Source organism: Anas platyrhynchos, chromosome 3, assembly GCF_047663525.1.
Source record: "Anas platyrhynchos isolate ZD024472 breed Pekin duck chromosome 3, IASCAAS_PekinDuck_T2T, whole genome shotgun sequence".
NCBI classification, from domain to species: domain Eukaryota; kingdom Metazoa; phylum Chordata; class Aves; order Anseriformes; family Anatidae; genus Anas; species Anas platyrhynchos.
Genome location: NC_092589.1, coordinates 55298666 through 55318448, shown reverse-complemented (window position 1 = coordinate 55318448; position 19783 = coordinate 55298666). Strand labels below are relative to the sequence as shown.

General features: G+C 42.9%; 1 protein-coding gene and 1 long non-coding RNA gene across 3 annotated transcripts in view; one reads left to right on the top strand and one right to left on the bottom strand.

Moving 5' to 3' along the window:
- The window catches only part of OPRM1 (opioid receptor mu 1), a 21487-nt gene extending 14986 nt beyond the window's left edge, over positions 1 to 6501 (bottom strand). Inside the window, exon 1 of one of the 2 annotated variants that reach the window (XM_027454380.3) lies at positions 6006 to 6501. In XM_027454380.3, the coding sequence (XP_027310181.2) occupies positions 6006 to 6493 (488 nt within the window). In that variant the 5' untranslated portion in view covers positions 6494 to 6501. Of the gene's footprint in view, positions 1 to 1876; positions 2038 to 6005 lie in introns of those variants that run through there. The other variant, XM_072035924.1, reaches the window with a different exon arrangement.
- On the top strand, positions 6193 to 19783 carry LOC140002177 (uncharacterized). The gene is made up of 3 exons (XR_011808316.1): positions 6193 to 6331; positions 8466 to 8559; positions 19510 to 19783. It is a non-coding gene; the product is annotated as an uncharacterized lncRNA (long non-coding RNA).

Genomic DNA, 19783 nt, shown 5'->3' with positions numbered 1-19783 from the left:
TGAAAAGTACAAGGAAATATGGATTTGGTCCCATGTGACAAGGATGAGAGAGCATCTGATACCAGAGCTCTAATGGAGGAACTGATTCCATCATTTTAGGAGGATTTGTGAAACTGGTTTCCTGGATAATTTTTCTACAGAGGCAGCAGATCCTAGGGCTGGAGGTCAGCACTGAGCAAGGGGAGAACAGCACAAGGCACCTTAACCGCTGCTCCTTGCTCCGCTTCAAAAAAGACTCCTGTTACACTGGGATTGCTCTGTACCATGCAGTGAGGAGGAGACGCCCCATCCTACACAAGCAGCTTTGTTTTGAGGTTTTATTCCTGATCTGAGGTACAAGATCTTATAGCTGATAATTGAACACTTCTCAGTGAGAAGGTGGAAAAAATGTGCTATTTCATGTTCTTCACAGTTACTTGAGTAGCTATAGTCTGTCATCTTTACTTTTTTTTCATCATGCAAATTCAAAGGGAAATATGAATAAAATTTAAAAGTGTTTATCATTGAACAGATGAATGAGAATGCTTTTTAACAGTTAGGCTAAGCTGTGGAACTCCTTGCTAGTGAATACCCTTAAAATCCAACTTCCAAAGGGGAACAGGGTCTTTGAAAGATAATGATAGCATCCCCACTAATACACCAATAAAGACAAATTCCATGGTACAGGCAAAGATGATTATGAGAAGAACTTTGAGATAAGCCTAATAGCAATTCACTAAATATCTGCTTTCAGGTTTTTCCAAGATATAGTTATAATGAATGGATTTGTGTTTTGAAGATAATTATCAAAGACTGAAAGCTTATTTTCACTTGGAATTGTAATGAAAATAAATAGGTTCTTTTTGAAAGTATCCATTAATGAGGATCTCTAGAAAATGATTTTACTTCAGAAAATGATTGTTGAAAAGTGGTAATAAAAACAGCTTTGTTGAAAAGTGGTAATATTTGTGAAAATTTATTTCCAACCTTATTTTAGATTCTGTTTTATTTAGGATTGCTGCATGGAAATGTTCACAGAAAATGAAAAAAAAAAGCAAAATGTTCACAGAAAGATGTTGAAAAACATGCTGATGCAAACTGCAGCTCAGAAAGTCTGTCCGCAGTGTAACAGACTGCTAGAAGGAGTATCACACAGAGATGCTGCTATTTCTTCTACTCTTTGTCTAAACACCAGCTACTGGCTATGGCTGGAAAAGAGGTCATTAAGTTAAGAATGATACTGAAACATTCATAATGTTTTGTCTGAGATATTTGTATGTCATCTTTTCATCTAGTTGCCACAAAAAGTCAGTAATATTACACTGTTTTTTACGAGGAAAGTAAAAACATTTTGGAAGTGTTTAACATTATTTTTCCTGCAGGCCATCATCAAGATGATACTCCAGAAAATACAGCAGGATCAGAACAGTTTTTCCAAGAGGAATTGAAAGAGAGGTGAAGTTTTATGTCCACTTCTGCCCAGGATTGCCAGGGGGCAGCTGCTGGCTAAGTGTAGGGACCTCCCCTGTGGGGTCAGCCCCATGTCCCACGGGTGGGAGCTGGCTGGGGCCAGGTGCCAGGTGCCCATGGTGCCACCAGCTCTGGAGAGGCTGCTGGATAGTATCCTGTACCTGCCTCCTGCTCCTGAGGCAGACCAGGGCCATTCAGGGGTCTCTGACCATGGTCCTATCAATATAATTTAAACAAAAAGAGAATAAAAAGGTATCAGTGGTGTTTTACCTATCTGCTTCCCTTGATCCTGGGGGAGGGAGGGGAGCATCTCACTAGTCAAACATTTACCCATTAGCAAAGGTTAGTAAACTTCTACTGCAAACAGTGTGCAGAGACACCTGCCTTTCTGTAATGCCAGATGCTAAGGCTCACCCTCTCACTGTACCTCTCATTTAACTCGCCTTCTGTGCTGTTCCTGACCAGTCAGGCTCCTTCAGTTATGTCCACAGATCTTCTCTGACTTTTACCAGTGAGCACCATGAATTCATAATAGACATTACTGGTTAAGGCTGCTGGTAACAACACGGAGGTGGAAATATTTGTTTTCAGACAGCTGACAGCATCAGCATACACAGTGCTACCCAAATGCAGAGATGTTCATGTGACTGTGGGAAGGAAATAAAAGAATTAATTTTATGGATTTCTTGGTTTCTAAATTCCCTGATGTATGTTGCTACAAGACATTCTGTGGGCCTTCTTTCACACTGCTTCTGTGACTCCATGTTGCCTTGCAAAGAAGAGCTCTGTTTTTTAGAGAAATTGTCTTCATTTCAGCCTCTTTCAAGCTTGAGATCACTTTCAGCTTATTTCTCTAATCTGGCTCTCCACTTCAAATGCTATAACCTCTTTGTAAACTCCACAATTCTCCCCTTCTTTACACATGTGTGATAATACTTATTCCTCTGGAGACATCAATTCTTCCTATAATTGAAATTTCACCTCAAATTCCCTTCTTAATAAAATACTTTTCCTGAAGCTTGAGTGAGCCAGGTTGTAGTAAACAGAGCTTTCAGTACAGTGGAGTCTTTCCAAATTAGATGACGTTTCAGTCACAGCTTTTTTGTTTGTTTTGTTTGTTTTTCTTTTCAAAACATTTTTAAGATGTTGGTTTGAGAAATGTAAAAAGCCTCTTTTGCTTCAAAGAGGGTTTCTTTCCCTATTTAAATATCGTGGGCTTTTTTTTTTTTTTTTTTTTTTTTTTTTTAACTGGAGTAATCATTTACTGTAATGAAATAAGGCATTTCTCTCCTCCTGCGAAGGACCACAGAGTACCTCAGGCCCCTTTGTTTATGATATGTGACAAAATTAATAGCAAAGCAATCAAGGCATCACTCTTGACTTGAGTGGCGCCAGCAGCTACTGATGGAATCACAGTCCTCTCGGGGCACTTCACATGGTGGAGTGCTGGGGCCTCAGAGAGCTACTCCATTCTTCTAGACCAGTGATGCCAAAGATGTTCTGCAACAATCTTTCACAGCTTTCCAGCATTGTGCATGCGGCCTTAATCACAGGGCACATTCTTCCCACTCTGATGTGTGACTAATATCCCACTGACTTGACTAGAAAGCAGGAAAAGCCTATAGATTACTGTGCAAATTAATTCAATACCATGTGGTACTAATTGTGCACTGTCTTGTTGCACTTTGCAGCAGCTAGAAGTAGCGTTTGTTGTTGGCATGCCCGTAACTACACTGTGTTCATATCAGCAATTCACACTTACACAAAACACATAAGGAAAACAGATAATAAAAATTATCTACAGATTTTTCAGATTACTGGAAATTCATAGCTGGCAGTAAAACCTGACTATTATCGCTGTCACTCAGAAGACATATTTTATACTTCACAAAGGGAACAGCTCAGTGTTAGTAACATGGGGTTCAGCTTCACACACTGCAGATCTAACATGCTGTAAATATTAATTCAAGGAGGAAAATATTCAGCTGAACAGAAAGCATTTGGAAGAATAAGGGGGGTGGTTGATGTTGCATTCTTTATAAAGAAAGAGGTATACAAAGCCAGTGTCACTGTGGATTGATAATGACATCAATTCCACATCAGGCAAGCACTTGCATGGCTCCAGCTCCAAGCCCATGGATCTGCTTCACGTGGAAGAGTTGGAGTGGCTGGATGGAATTTTAAGGTCATCTGTTTATAAGAACATTATAGTTATTACAAAACATATTTCTAAAAAAGCTAAACGTCATATTAACACGCAGCACTCTGAATAGGAAGCCATTGTTGCTTTCACTGGGGCTGGAATCTGAGAGGTGAATAAGGACAGAGTTTCAAAAATCTAATCATTTACCTCAGGATTTTCAAGGCAAACTAGGTACCAATATCACTTTAAAATCTTCTTTCTAGTAGTATTAATTCTTCTCAAAATTAATACAAACTTCAAAACCTCCTTTTTCTTGAGCTGGCATGGTGTGAAAGGTAGAAAAAGAAGGGGAGCTTTATGTTATATCAATTGCAATTCAGTGAAAGGTGTGCCACGTATCCTTGGCTGGATCTAAGGATACACAAATGTGAGCACATAATCTCATAATTTCATATGCACATTTAGTATGACTGCAAATGCTGTCATGGTGGTATAGCTTTCAACAAGAAATAAATCAAAAAGTTCCCTACTGCAGCTCAGGTAGACTAAACCTATATAGAAGCATAGAAAGGAAAGGCATTTTGTGATGCTTAAACCACAGATCCTATTCAACCATAACATGCAAGCTCTTTTTCATCCCAGATTGGTAAATAAGTGTATGGTATTAACTTGGAAGGAACTCTGTCATATGGAAAGCCGTTCTTGTTGTGAAAGCACAGGAGACCTGGATTCAGTCCTGTCTTTGCCACAGAATTCCTGGGTGGTTTTGGGGAAGCCACTTAATTGATTTGTGTTTTCCTCTGTAAAATGAATATACTTTTTTTTTTTTTTTTTTTTTTTTTTTGTCTTCTCCTATTACTTCCAGCTTTTGTTTTTAAGCTATAATCTCTGGAAAGGATGCTCTCCTAAGATAGAAAGCTAAATGTAGATGCCTTGTTCATTTTAGCTTTGTGGTGTAAGTGTAATTGAATTAATTAATGCAAGAAATATGAACCTAGAACAGGTTATGCCCACTATAAATACATAACTCCAGGGACGACCTGCAGCATATGCTCTGCTGACAACCATCCTGTCTCTGTTACACTGTGTGTCTGCTTTTTCTCCCAGAGGAATGCATTCAACACTTGCTCGTACAATTGCAGCCATGAGCACTTCTGCAGCCATACCTTCGTACAGTCTCCAGAGAGAGCTTGAATCTCTGGCTGACCAAAACCACACACCAGTAGAAGAGCTTCCCAGCTCTGCCTATTTAGAAAATAATCTCTAAAGTATAGTTGTAGTTTGAGCCACTGATGCACACAACGTGTGATCCCATTAGGTTTACGAGCTGCACAGGCTTTGCAGTGACATCCCCATGACACGCTGCCACATGCAGAAGGAAGCATCCTCCACCACGCCGTTGCACCCTCCTCAGCTCCGGCTTTTTATGGCCAGCACTGCCTCTAGCAAAACCGGTACGGAGCCTACCGGTGCCTGCGGGGCTCCTGCTGCCCGCTGCCCGCCTGCTACCCCGACCCCTCGGCACCGCTCAAAGGGAACCGGGCTGCTTCGCGGAGCCGGAGAGACAGGAGTCCCGGGGCGAGAAGGGAGCGCACCCCGGGGGCACCCTCCAGCAGCTCCCGTGGGTGGTTCCCACGGGCAAACACCGGTCCCGTCCCGTCCCGTCCCGCCCCGCCGCTCCGGGAGGTGGCACTGTTCCTCCACGGAAGCCGCCTACCCCGACCCCACGCAACCAAAGGAGCCCCCCCCCCCCCCGCTTTTTCTTTTTTTTTTAAAGATTTACGGCAATGAGATTTGTCACGCGTGGAAGACGCGCTTGCGAGTGACCTTGTAGAGCGCGGCGGCAGCTTGCGGGGGAGAAAGTCGCGACATGCGACAGCGCGGCTGGGCTGCTGGCAGAGGTCTCGACCCCCGCGTTTTTACACACGTGCACACGCACGGAGGTATATACGCACATACAGATACAGACGGATATAAACATGCACAGCAACACTTGGGGGAGCGCATCTATACGTCCTGGCGGAGACAGGCGCTCAGCCGCGATGCCATTTGTAATTTGCTCCTGCCTTTGGTCTGGGGTCGGCTGCGGGGATGTGCACCGCCTGTCTGTGAGCGCATCCTCACACACAGCGACCACAAGCTCTAAAACCCTCCCTGCCCAGCGGAGAGGTGCAAACTTCAGCCCTGGCCGGGCAGAGAGCAGCGGGGCCGCAGCACGGCGGGGTCGCAGCGCATCTCCTCGCAGCGCGGCGCCCAGCCCCGCCGCCCCGTCGCAAGTTTCCTCCTCCCGGTTTTTCTCCCTCCCTGGCCCCTTCCCCAAAGCCCCTTTCCACTCCCCTCCCCTCCGCCGCCCCAGCGCGACCCCCGTCCCCCTCCTCGACGGCGGCGGCGGGCCGGGCGGGGCGGCACCCACCTGACGATGACATACATGACCAAGAAGTTGCCGAAGAGCCCCACGACGCACACCACGGAGTACAGGGCCATGATGGCGATGGCCGTGACCACCGAGGGCCCCCCGCCCGTGGGCGCGCAGGGCCCGCCGCCTCCTGCGCTGCCGTTGGCCCCGCCGCAGGGCTCGGAGCGGTTCCAGCCCGCCGCCACCGAGCCGTTCCCCCAGGAGCCCGGCGGGGCGGCCGCGCAGGGCGGCACGGAGGGGCGGCAGGCGGCGGCCGAGGCGTTGGAGACGAACGGGTCCTCCAGGGCGCCGACCAGGAGCGGCGCCGAGCCGTTGCCCAGCAGGTAGGCGACGGCCATGGTGCGAGGCGGTGGCGGTGCCCGGACCGGTGGCGGTGGCGGTGGCGATGCCGGTGGCGGTGCGGAGCGGGCGGTGCCGGGGAGGCGGTGGCGGCGGCGGCTCCCGCCCGCCCCGACGGCGCGCCCCGCCGCTGGGTGCAGGCACATGTGTGCGGCGGGCGGGACGGGGAGGAGGGGCCTGCGGCGGCGGGGACGGCAAGGGGAGGGGGGGAGGTGGGGCTTGCCCCCCTCCTCGGCACCCCAAAAAGGCCCCGGGGGGGAGCGGGCAGCCCCCCGCGGCGGCCGACTCCCGGTGGGAGCGGAGCGGGGACCGCCCGCTGGAGGGCACGGGCAGCGGGGGCACACCAAGAGGTCTCCCAGTCCCTGCTGAGCCGTGGTGGCGCTTGATAGGAAAGGGTTTAAAGCGCTCCCTTCCACAGGGCATCGGCAGCGAACGCCGGGGGGAGAAAACCTGGCGACACGGAGTGAGGGGGCTAAGGAGCGGGGCAGGGAGGGGATGGGTATGGCACTGATGAACGTAGTGAGTCAGGGATCGTGACAAAACGGTGCCCCCTGTGATTATATAGCTCGAGGAAGATGAGACTAGGAATAAAACGTGGTGAACTGTATGGCACCGCACCGGGAGGTGAGTGTGAGCCGAGCTGTGCTTTGGAAATGACTCGGATCTCACGTATCCTCAGGGTTTTTAGAGGAGTTTCTGCTCCAAAGCTCTGAGGATCCCCTCTTCCAGACACCGGTGCGATTGTTATCGGATGTGATTTAATGGAAAAGGAAGGCATCAACACCATGCTCTGAAACGGAAAGCTGTCCGTGCGTTGTATGGGCTGCTTGAGTGGCCCGCTGCTTATTTCCCCCAGCACATTTCTGTGATCAGTTTGTTCCAGATGAGCACAGAGATGCATCTCCAAGAGTGCCTGCTGGGTGGCTGCTCATTAATTACTGGGACCCAGCTCTTTTATTGTCTCTCATCAATGAAATCAGAGGGGTTCCTTCGTAAGGCAAAAGAAAAAAAAAATCAAAACACCTCCTAGTGAGCAGGAAGGAGACAGACAGGGTGGGAATTGCTCCTGCTGCTGCATCTCATGCTTAGTGCATCTGCTTACCACAGAGCACCTCCTGCTACTTCAAGAGTGGTAATGGCAGAAACAGAGAAGAGGAGGGTTGCACCTTGCCAGAAAGATGCAAAAATACAGACGTTTTAGTCTGAGTTCCTGTGCTTCCATGTCAGAAGCAACCAGGCAACCACTGCTGATTAGGGCAGGGAGGAGAGGAAGGGCACACAAACTCTTCAAAAGTCTCTCTCACCATTAACAGTGGGGAGGAAGAAGAGGGAAAGTGAAAAGGTTGTCACTGGACTTTGGGAGGGACATGGATCTGGGTAATAGGTGTTCATTTTTATTTTTTTTTTTTCGAGTTATGTACTGGTAAGTCTTGTCAGAGATACAGTGGAATGGAGGAAGAAAATCAGGCGAGCTGTTTAGGGGAGCTTTTTGTAGATAGCATGTATTGCTTCATGGCCAGAGAGAGTATTTTTGGCATCCTTTATTGATGGGAGAGAGCCATTTAGCATCATATTCAGAAAAAGAAAAAGAGCTTTAGAATAGGAAAAAATTGTGGACAAGGGGAAATGAAAGCAAGAACTCAGAGATATCAGATGGTGAAAGTCACTGCCTTTTTATCCCTTTATGAAGTATAGCCTGTTTAGTCATAGAGCAGGAGGAACAAGGCTTTAAAACTGCACCATTCTCAGACTTCTATCTCTGGATATGTGCATAGGGCAAGACCCTCTCTCACTGCTTCCCCTTTGTTCCACCAAAGCCATCAGAAGAGTTTAATGTAAGCCCAGACACAATTAGTGCTTAGCCCTATCGATACACCTGTGCCTGGCTGGGTAAGATGGGTGACAAAAATCAAGGCTGCTAGGGACTTTTTGGTGTACCCTGTGTAATAGCCAGTTTTGTATCATTCTAGATTATCAGAAGGGCCTTTGATGCATTAAAAATGAGTGTCTTAAAAAAAGTTTTAAAAATAGATGCCCAGGTAAATCTAGTGTTATAGACAAGGCTTTATTATTAAGATAGAAGAATTATTATGTCTGATTAAATCAAACTTTTGGCAGGTGCAGATGAAAACTGAGATCTCAGAGAGGATTGGCAACAAGCCTTGGGAGTTGAGCCCATTTAAGATAGGCCTCATTAAGCAAAGTTTCAAAGGTAAGGGAATGATAGCTAAATGCACCTCTCTGCAAAGTTATTATGAACGTTATTGCTCAAGGACATGGGCATTATGCAATAAATCTTTACAATAATGCTTTCAGATGGTGAAGGACAAATTAAGTATAATAATACATGAGACCCTTTCTTCAAATAATTTCAGATAGTGAAGGGCTGCATAGGAAAAATTCTGCTGAAAAGATATTTGTAAAATTGCAGACCAGTAATCCTGTGGATAGTATTGCAGGACATGTAGAAATGGGAAACACATAGCTTTAAGATATGTATATCTTAAATGGATGTCTCAACATCAGGATGGGGGCAGAATTACAACCTCTGACTCACATCAGATTTTTGCATGTCTCTTTTCTGCCAGAGCACTAGGGACAGTTAAGTTCCCAAGGCTGTAACTAGAAATGGATGGGGTCAATACTTGCAGAGAATTTTAGGGTGAAAACAGTATATCAAAGACTGCCCTGTACTGGTCAGAGAGGTCACTCTCATGCAATTACAGATAACTCTACAGCAAAACAAGATTTTCATGTAGCAGGTTGACTTTCACAGTCTCTCTGTGAGTCCTAAAATGAATGGAAACCATGTTCCTTGCTTACAGGTCAGTTAATAAATAGAACTAAGAGATTGGGTGTGGTGGCTCAGCACTCTGTAAAGACGGCTGCTCTACTGGTACATGTAGTAGCATGTACTAGTAGCCACTAGTAACATGGTGGTGGGACTTATTTCTTCTAGGATCAGGGCATGAAAGGGTCTGGAAGCAGACTGTGCTCTTCTTCAGCCTTGCTGATGGAACTATTCCCTCTCCTCACACAACGTTAGCCTATGCTGCATCCACATATCCCAACCAGACTAAGAAGCAGAAATTATGCAAGACTGGGGAAGGTGGGCAATATCTCAGTATGGTAGCCTTCAACTGGTTGTGAACTCCATTAAAGACAGATCCTCCTTACTCCCCTCAAAGACATTCTTAATAGTATATCATATGTAGTCGTAGTATTTTGGTGGCAGTATTGTGAAGGCTATTTTAAATTACTGCACCATACTATCAGGCTGTGTGACCTGGCATCAGTTTTGACTGGGGTTTGGGCTGAGCAAACCTGTTTATGTCTAGAATAGACTAAATGTCTTGGTCTTATGTCTTGGTTCCTTAGTTACATAACTTTCCACTGTACAAAATGTGTGTGGAATTCTACCTTCTGTAAATAATGGCATAAGGTCCTGGGCTAAAGGAAGATGAGCTCTTTCATCTCCTTACTGTTTCAGACTAGTCAGCTCTACTCGTCATGCAATACAAGGAATGTGTAGTATGGAAAATGCAGTTTAACAAAGTTCAGGCATGTCTGTTAATTAATAATAATATTTTGGTGGCCACAAGGAACTACTATGGTCATATTTATTTTATCTAACATAGCCCAGATAACCTCTCCGTGTCTTTCTTATTCTTTAAGTTATGTACCCAAAGTTACACTATTTGAGGTGAACATAACTTCATCTCATTAGTTTCAGTTGCTGTGTTTTATCCAAAACTTTCTTTTCTTCCCTGAGGTAATCAAAACTTCAATTGTTCAACATATAGGGATTTTAAAAATAGATACTACATAATTCTGGGACTTCATTTTAGGTTTCAGAGTTCAGATGATGACAAATAATTAGAATAATTTAGAATTTTTCATTTCAACACTTTTTTCATATAGCTTTAGGATTTGTAAAAACATTTAGCATTGGCTTATGCCATTTTGATAATTCTGCTTCTCATCTTTATAGACAATGAAAACAGTTGTATTCCACATGCAAACAGATATGTGGCGACATCTACACAGAAGTTGTATCTAAGACCCATTGTGCTCAATATACCTGTAATCATCAGAGGGCTTTTCAGCTGACCAAATATGGGTATATGGGGTAAAATGAGCCCTCTCTGGACACCACTGATTAGATCTCCATTGATTATGATGGGAGTTTAGACACATAGTGCATATGTAGACACCTAAAAGTAGGACTCTAAATCTGGAGCTGAATCCCTCTTACTGGGGCCTTAGAACTGCCTGCAGTTCTACCTTAAGTCCTGTGGGTCATCTGTAAAATAGGGCAGGGGTATTTGTGGGAGTAGATGTGCTGGATGGATATCCACATCTTTGCTTGAGTTTTGCTCCTCCTCTACAGAGCATCTTGCTTTGGTGACATTTGGATGAATAGGAAAAACGTCTGTGTCAGGTTTACTGTTCTCTCTTGCTTTAGCATTACATCTTATGGCATTTGGAATCTTCTGGGCAACCCATTTCCAATGACTAACTACACTTCCTGAGACGAAATGAGGACTTTGATCCCCTAGCCTCCATCTATGGGTTCAGAGAAATTAAAAACTTGGGAAGCCCATCTACCAGTGCGGATGGAGGCAAAGAAGTTGCTGAGTACTTCAGCCTTCTCCATGTCTATCATTACCAATTACTCAGGTACAGAAACTCACTCCTAATGTAAGGAATTAGACACCTATAATTGCTTACATGCTACTATTTTCACCCCTTAGTCTATTTTCACAAATGTTAAAGGCACATTGTGGCCCCTGGGGACTCCTTCTGTCACCCCAGCGCAGCAGCCCGAGGGAAGCTGGGTCCTCTCTTGTGCTCTTCCTCGACGCTCTGTGCAGAAGGGATGCCACCTGTTGCACAAGGACTGGGGGATGGGAAAGAAGCACTCACACAACCCCTGAGAATTGGCAACAGAGTTCTTTACTGCTGGGACATCTTGCAGGTAAGCCTGCAGGATGTCCATGGTGTCTGGTGGCTCCAAGCTAATGCTTGGGATGGAGCCTGCGCAACAAGTAGGGAGCTTGCCAGGCACTCCTGAGATGCTGTTGGTGTGCTTGGATGGCAGAGAGGGGTAGTCACAGGTCTGATCTGGCTGAGGTGTATCCACTTCCATTTGTTCCTCCACATTTCCTGGTGGAGGTGACTCCATGGGCTCCATGGTGTTGGGCAGAAGGATAAGCCACTTCTTGCCCGGGACTGCCCAAACAGGATGCCTTCCATCAGGGTGCTGAACCAGGGGGTCACCCAGTTCCAGCCCTAGGTCCCATGCTACTGTCCAGTTGATTTCGATTTGTGGGTTTGGCACTGCCATCTGCTTTATGACCATGTCTGGGTCCCACGCTGTGTCCTGGACTACGGGTGCACCCCTGCTCCACCTGGCTGTCTTCCTGAAGCTCCTGCCTTCTCCCCACGCCACCGCTGTGCCAACAGGAAGACCCAGGCCCCTTGTCACTGTATGGCTGAGGGGGTGGCCTGTTCCCCATGTTGTTGCAGTGCCAATGGTACCACCTGTGAGTGTCTGTGGGCTGCGTGCCAGAGGTCTCTCGAGCACTGGTGTCTGTTGTGCCACAGGTGCGACCCCCCTGCCCATGACACTTCTCATTCTCATTAAGTGCTGTCCTTCTTGGTGCTTCCTTGGACTGCATTGCTGTCCTCTCACACTGAGGAGGCCTGCCGCTCACCTTGTTGCTTCTGGACTTCTTCCTGTTGTACAAGCTGGCTGTCAAAGTACCTAGAAGCTCAGTGAATGGTGGGCCAGATGCAGGGGTCCTGTTTTATAGGGTCTGCAGCAAAAACGGGGCAGTGGCAGCAAGCCTCTGTGATGGAGTGGCCAATGTGTGGCCAAAGGCGGCTTTGTTGGGAGTGGCCTGGAAGATTCCCTCACGTGGAAGGAGGAGGAGGGCTGGGGGGGCTGAGGACCCCTTTTCTGGGGCTGGCTGCCCCGGGCCATTTGGCTTGCCAGAGAGAAAGGCTGCCCCTCGGCCACAGGGACAGCCCTCCACCTCCCATCCTGTGCCCTGGGTTTATTTTTAACACTGGTTTTTAGGTAATTTCATTCTATTCTTTATGGAAAAGAACAGAAACAAGGTGCAACTTCAGCCCTAATTCCCATGTGTGCTTTGTGTTCTGAGTGAAGAATTTCTTCCTCATGTCACAACTAATCTAAATCTGCCCTCCATTTGTTCAAAGCCATTATTCCTTGTTCCATCACTCTACACTCCCTGATAGAGTCCTTCTCTAGCTTTCTTTTAGGCCACTTTTATGGGTTAATTTAGGTGGCAAAACTGCAGGAACTTGCAAATTGCAGCCTTATCTACCTTGTTCCACATGTTCCACATGGCCTTTTCCATCTCAGGCTCTAGCCTCTGATCAGTGTAACATAGAATCATAGAAACATTAAGGTTGGAAAACACCTCCAAGATAATCTGATCCAACCACCCCACTACCACCAATGTCACCCACTAAACCATGTCCCTAAGCACCACATCCAACCTTTCCTTGGTTACTAAGATGGTGAAGGGCCTAGAGGGGAAGATATATGAGGAGCAGTTGAGGTCACTGGGCTTGTTCAGACTGGAAAAGAGGAGGCTGAGGGGAGACCTCATCACAGCCTACAGCTTCCTCATGAAGAGGAGTGGAGGGTCAGGTGCCAATCTGTTCTCTTTAGTGACCAGCAATAGGACTTGAGGGAATGGTGTCAACCATTATGAACTTGATAGCTGCTTCTTAATTCTGGATTAATTTGATACCCATAGATACGTAGATTTCCACCTTCAAATTTGCTCAGAAACTTGTTTGTGCTTAAACATACCTCAAACATACCTCATCCTCCCACAAAATTGATTTTGTTTGTTTGTTTGTTTTTTTGTTTTTGTTAAGGGTATTTGGTCTAGGGAGATTTTTCTGAGCTGTGGATCCTGCTGTGAAGACTGTTTATACATTTTGTATTAAGTGATAAGCACTTGGAAAATATTTCTTTTTAGGAGGAAGAGAAGGCTTTTCTCTATGATCTGATTATTAGATTATACACTTCTGTGCTTGCTTTCCTCTTTTCATCCAACAAGGCTTCAATTATCTCCTATAGATCCAACAAGTTTTACAAGAATGGCAGACTGCTTTCCAGAAGTTTTCACATACTTTAATGTTATGTTGAAATTAATCCCTTGGAGTAAAGGAACGATTTGAACCTGAATCTGTCATCATCCTGAATGATTAACTGTTGTCTAAAATCATTATCTTTAACTCTATTTTCAAAGACAAAACTCACGTTTCCTGAACAGCGGTCAGGAGAAGGATCAGTGGAGTGTGATACCTTTTCTTATCTCTGATTCATTGAGAAGGACAGGAGGTCAGACTCAGTACTGTCCTCACGTTTTCATGTTGGCTGATTTAGGGGGTCACATTCTTGGCAAGCAGAGTTTGGTGGATCTCACTCAAAAGTGCCTAAATCTGCTTGTTTGGTGCTCGGGGAACCAAGAGTCATGGAGTCTGTGTTCTTCATCTGTCTTCTACAAGTGGACTATGTGGTCAATTAAGGATACAGTGGTCAATGCCACAGTAGTTAAGTTGGTGTTTTAGTGTTTTACATATGTGTAAGTCTTACCTTGAAAACAGTCTTTTTGAACTGGAATAATTAGTAAAGACAGTATTTTAAATTTAAATCTTATACAAGGAGTTATGATCTGTTTTTCTTAGCATTGCTGGGAAAGTTCAGAATATGTTTCCAGATTTAATGTTACTTTTTTTTTTAATTATTGTTATTATTATTATTATTATTATTATTATTATTATTATTATTATTATTATCCCCAGATAATTATTGCTTTTTAAACTCTAGAATGTTACTTTGCATTCAACTTCTAATATAAAAAGCCAATGGTAATACCAAATTACATTTATATATTTATTCACACTCATCAACTTTTTATTTTGATATCAATGGAAATATGCTTGCTGATATATGTAAAACATGAAAATAAACTTGCTAAAAGAAATTTCTGCCATTCAGAAAAATCCAGAGTAATAATACTGCTTCAGAGGGCTTCACTGGGGAACTGCATATACTGCATGAAGTTGTTGGAAGATTTCAAAGGGCTAGTAATAATGATATTAGTAAAGCTATAAGTTTCTATGAGGAGAAGCAGAGACGAATTTCTTGTCTCAGTTTATGGATCTTAAATCCTGTAAAAATATTTTCTAAGAAATGTGATGTTTCTTAACAAAAAGTAAATGTTATATTTTAGATTTGTTTTTCCTATTGTTTTCATTATTTTTTGAAGTGAAGTTGAATAAAATATATGAAGTGGGAATAAAGAGAGAAAATTGTTGAAGTGCCCTTCAAATAACACTCGTGGAAATGTTAAGCATAAGACAGAAATGAGAGACCACTGAAATGAGCCAATATAAATATCCTGTACACTTCCTCACAGCCTTTATCTCTCTACCCTTCAGCATGAAGAGGAAGCACACTTCCCCACCATATCTACATTAATTTATGGAAGAAAATTTTAGAGGCTTATATAAATCATGGAAGCAGTGCCCCCACAACAGTTCTTGCAAAAAGGAGCAGTAACAAAGCTGACTGGGAATAGTTACCTGCAGGCTTTCCATGGGCTATTCTTGTTAAGCCTTTCCACAGTAACTGATATTGTAAGGTGACTTAATCTCTCCTTTGTCTTCCCAGTAAGTATCAATTAGTATAAAAGAAAGTCCTCTGTTTGCCAGCTCATGACAGTAATTGTTGTTTCCTGCCCAATTTGTATGCTATGGCAATGAATACTCAAAATGCTCCCTGAAACATTTGTGTGTACTCTTACTGCAGGCAATGTGCCTTACTTCTTTTGAAATTGATTTGGAAAACTGCCTATTTTCTGTACACAAGCACTACACTTTAGAGCTTGCACTTAACTGATGTAGACCAGAAGACAGAAGCAGGGCTAAAGACTAAGCAAAAATATAAACAACAGAAAAGGAAGATAAGTACTGGAAAAGCTTGCATTCCATAAAGTGTCTAGTTTCAGGCTCTGTCTTTTCATATATACCAGATGCAGCCATAGGAATGCCTACAAATAGTGGGGAATGCTGAACCTCAATTTAGGTCATTGAGTGGTGAGGACTAGGAACAATCTCCTTGAGATGCAACACAACTGAACTTGAGTTAATATAGGCAAAGTCATCAGTTTAGTCATGAAAGGGCAGTTTGACCTAAGGTTTTAGATACTAAATCACAAAATCACAAACCTTTTCTGAAATATTCAGACTTCTATTTAGTTTCCATTTGTCACTTGATGTTAAATATTTCGTCCCTGTAGTGTTTTCTGGAATAGGAACTGGTATATAGATTCAGCCCAGAAAGGAAAGCTTCTTAATTGCTGAATTAGGAATTATCATTGTCCTCTTGCTTTGGCTAAATAAACGGTTAGTTGTGCTAAGTAAAGTGGAGCAGCTTCCAAAAGGAGAGAACTTTCACTTTGTATTTTTTCTCTGTCTTTCCCAGACTATCATCAACTCTTCAGGCACTCTGCTAAAAATTGTGCTTACATCTGTTTGATCTCATGAGAGATGTGAATGTAGGCCTTCCTGCTCCTGGGCAGATGTTCTTCTCCTTGAGGATCTCATAAGAATGTATGAGGGAAGCAGCAATGGTTTATGAGGTGCCATGGAGACAAGCACTTAACTGTGGAAGAAGTCATGGATATGATTTCAAACTGGAAGGAGGCCTCTTTCCGAAATGTAGGGCAAGGAAACTTCTGTCATAAGCAGGACTGCTGATTGTGGTTATCAAATTTCTTTTAATTTTTGCAGAGTCTAATTTTGCAGACTCCAATTTTTGCTCTAAAAAAAACATGGATTTGAACACAGACCAACCAATCCTCTAGAGATAGGTGTTGCCAGATAATAACACCATTGAAATAGAGTACCTTAAGCAGAAGGCTGATGTAGTCTCCTGAGCTTCAGTTTAGATTTATGACAGAACATACAACACTTCTTTCTGAGCTTGCTTACTTGCAATTGTCCTTGTCATACCTTTGTCAAATGTTCAAGATTGCATCTTAAAAGGATTGCATCTCTACATAATGTACGAAAGAAAACCACTTAGACTTCTCAATTTTTCTTTCGTATTTGTTGCCTCAGAAAGCAAAACTATCTTGGGATGATCTTTCTTTTATTGGTGGTTTGCCAGCTCATGGGTTGAGGAAAGAGGTAAACTCCCTCACTAATCCATTATGAATGATGAACTTTATGATATGAGACTTTGCAGGAGGAATTTTTTTTTTTTTTTTTTTAGCAAGTACAGGAGAAAAAATTAGGAATATATAGCAATCTTTCTTGGTGCCATGTGGTATAAGAGTTCAGAGGAACATGAAGATGTACTATTCTATTCAGTGTTCTACTAGATGGTTGTTTTGTGGATGTATGCAAATATGCATAGACTGTTCAGTAAATTATTATTCCTCTTTATCAAATGCATAACAGAGTCAGCAAATTACATTTTGAGTCATAGTTTTCACGTTTGTATAGGATGGATAATAGTACTACTTATAACTGGATGAAAGGCTGTAAGTCTGTCCTGTATTTTTTATTTTTTAAGAGACATAAAAACAAAAATTTGAAATAAATACTTGTTTCTGATTTTTTTTTTTTGTTCTGTCTTCTTGCTTTTCTATTTTCTGTGTATTTATAAGTAGCCCACAGTTGTTAAATAGAGAACATGATTCATTTCCAGAAAAACACAACAGTAGAAAGAAAACAACTTCAAGAGAAGCTTTCACACTTGTCTGTATAATAAGTACTTGTAATTTCTCATCAATTAGTGATTGCAGGAGCTATTTGAAGTAGGAGATGGCATATAGAAAGATGACCTTTAATTTGTCACCAAAATTCTGGATGCTATCAGGCACTGGCAATAGGAAGATGTACTGTAGGGTACATTAACATTTAAAGTGGAGGAAAAAAATCATCGCTATTTTGCCCTTTGCATTGTAAAAATAATTGTTTATGGAAAGTATTTCAATTGCTTTAGAAAATCCTTTCTCTCTTTGATTTCTCTCTGAAGTGTGACTTTGATGTTGCCTTTGCTTGGGAGAATTAAAAGAGTGAAGAAATGTGTGCATTTCTGCCTGAGGTAAATGGTAGCACATGGAAAGTTGCATGATGCAATGACTAAGAACTATTGTAGTTGTATTTTTTGTTTGTTTTTAATTCTTTTTTATGTGATTTGAAGTGATAGAAATGATAGAATACTAGTATCTGTGCTAGCTTATTCTTGCCTGACTTGGGTATGCTAGTTTTAGCATCACATTCAAATAGCAAACCTTTTCTTTTTTTGGTGTCACTAGCTTTATGCTCTATATATCATTTAATCAGAAAGACTATGACACTAATTTGGCTGCAATATTACTAAAGTAAAACATAATTCCACCGAAATCACTGGAGTTGCACTAGACAACAAGAAATTGAGGAAAGACTTGTTAACAGCTATCTTTACCTGGGGGAACAGATTCTGTTTGATATATGGATTTACTTATGGACTGGGGCTGCAAAGAGAAATGAGGACAGCAATGGGAAGCCCTTCAACCTACCCAGTGGTGCCTGAAGCCACATCATCTTGTGCTTCAGCCGCGTCAGAGCCCAGTTCTGGTTTGGAAGGCAACACAGTAGCCATACTTGATGATATAGCTATCACACAGTGATAGCAACTGCTGCAGGAAGCCAAAGAGAGATACAATAGATGGGACTTTTTGTCAGAATCGTTACTGCACCAGTACTTCAGAAAGGTTATATATTCACTTGTTTTACTAAAAGAACGTCTGTCCTAATAGAAAAGAAAAACAAGTTCCCAACTTATGTGTTCATTAATGAGTCAGTGGATCCAGATGTAAAAGCAAACCTTAGACTTCTGGAATAAAATGTTCCTGAATTGTTTTATTTCTGTGCAACATGCTGTCATTCCTCACTTCCTTTTGAAGTGTTTATATACTCAGATAATATCTTGGTTTTCTCTTGGAAGCTAGCACATTTTAGTGAGGAGCTGAAGTATCCATTACATCTTTTATGTATCTCAGAAGGGTATTATGAAATTCAATAAACATTTGAGAAGTGTTCTGCAATCCTCAGATGACATGTACAGTGGAAACATACAAAATGGTTATTACCCATCCAATACATAAATTTTCATGAGTATATATATCTTTTATCAAATTACTCTTGGATGAAATTATTCTTTTTTTTGATTAGAGGGCCACTTTAACTTGTTCAAGGGTACTGATCAAATACAGCTGTAGATGGTGTGATTTTTTTGCCCATTGGAATAACTCATAGTTGAAGGGAGAGTGATAAATAATTTCTCAAGACTTAATTTATATGAATATCTTTAAAATTCTCAGTTCTGCAACTTGTAGGAACCTATGAAATCCATGTGAAAATAAGCACAAAGGAAAGGAAGTCTAAGAGGCAGGAACCATGATCCTGCCACTGTGAAGATTTTATCTGCCATGCATGACTGTCTTTGCAGCCCCTTCACCACTTCTTAGGCCAAGTAAAGTAGGTATAGCAATTAGAAGATAAAATTAGAGTTCAGATTGTAAGTTACAATATGTCAGATTGTGGGAGGATGGATTGCCAAAAACCTTGAAGTTTCATTAGTCCTGGAATGAATCATTTGCACAGAAGAAAGGCTGAAGTCAGGCTGCCCTCTTTAAATGAATAAAGGCTTTTTTTTTATATACAAGTATGGCAAAGCTGGTTTCAGAGAACCCAGTGATTTGTGCTTTCCAATAGCCCACTTGATCAGTCAGGTGGCCTTTCTGATGAAGCTCTCAAAACACAAGCACCCAAGACAGCATTGTACCATCAGAAGTGATTTGGGGTTAGAGCATAAGTACAAAATGAAATGTAAGCAAATGCATACAGTCCTTCTGCTGTAGTGCAGAAGAGTTAATAGCAGCTGAGGATCTGGCTTTAATAAATAACACTGCGAGCTAGTGAGCTTATTTCTTCCCTCACAGGTCTTGCTAGGAAAGTGTAACTTTGTGCTTGAGTATCATAACAGAGCAGCAATTGTAGCTTCTCTTATGACACCTCCTGTTATCCCAGCCCAGTCACAATGAGATTTCTTTCTTTCCAGGCACTGAAGAAAAAGTCTAAACCCTGAGGATGTATAAGAAGGTCAGAAAACAAAGCTACTGTGAGAAGTGCTAGCTACAGTGAGAAGTGCTAGCTAGTGACAGAGTGAGAAGTATGTTGAATTGTTTGTGAGAGGGATTTCTCCCTCCAGAGGAATCTTCTGTCTCTCTGTTGACTGTGTCCATGGTGGACTGCACCAGACATTGACATCCCTAACACAGGTACCACTGTTAAGTGCCCAAATGTAAGTAAAATAAATGTAGACTTCAATTTCA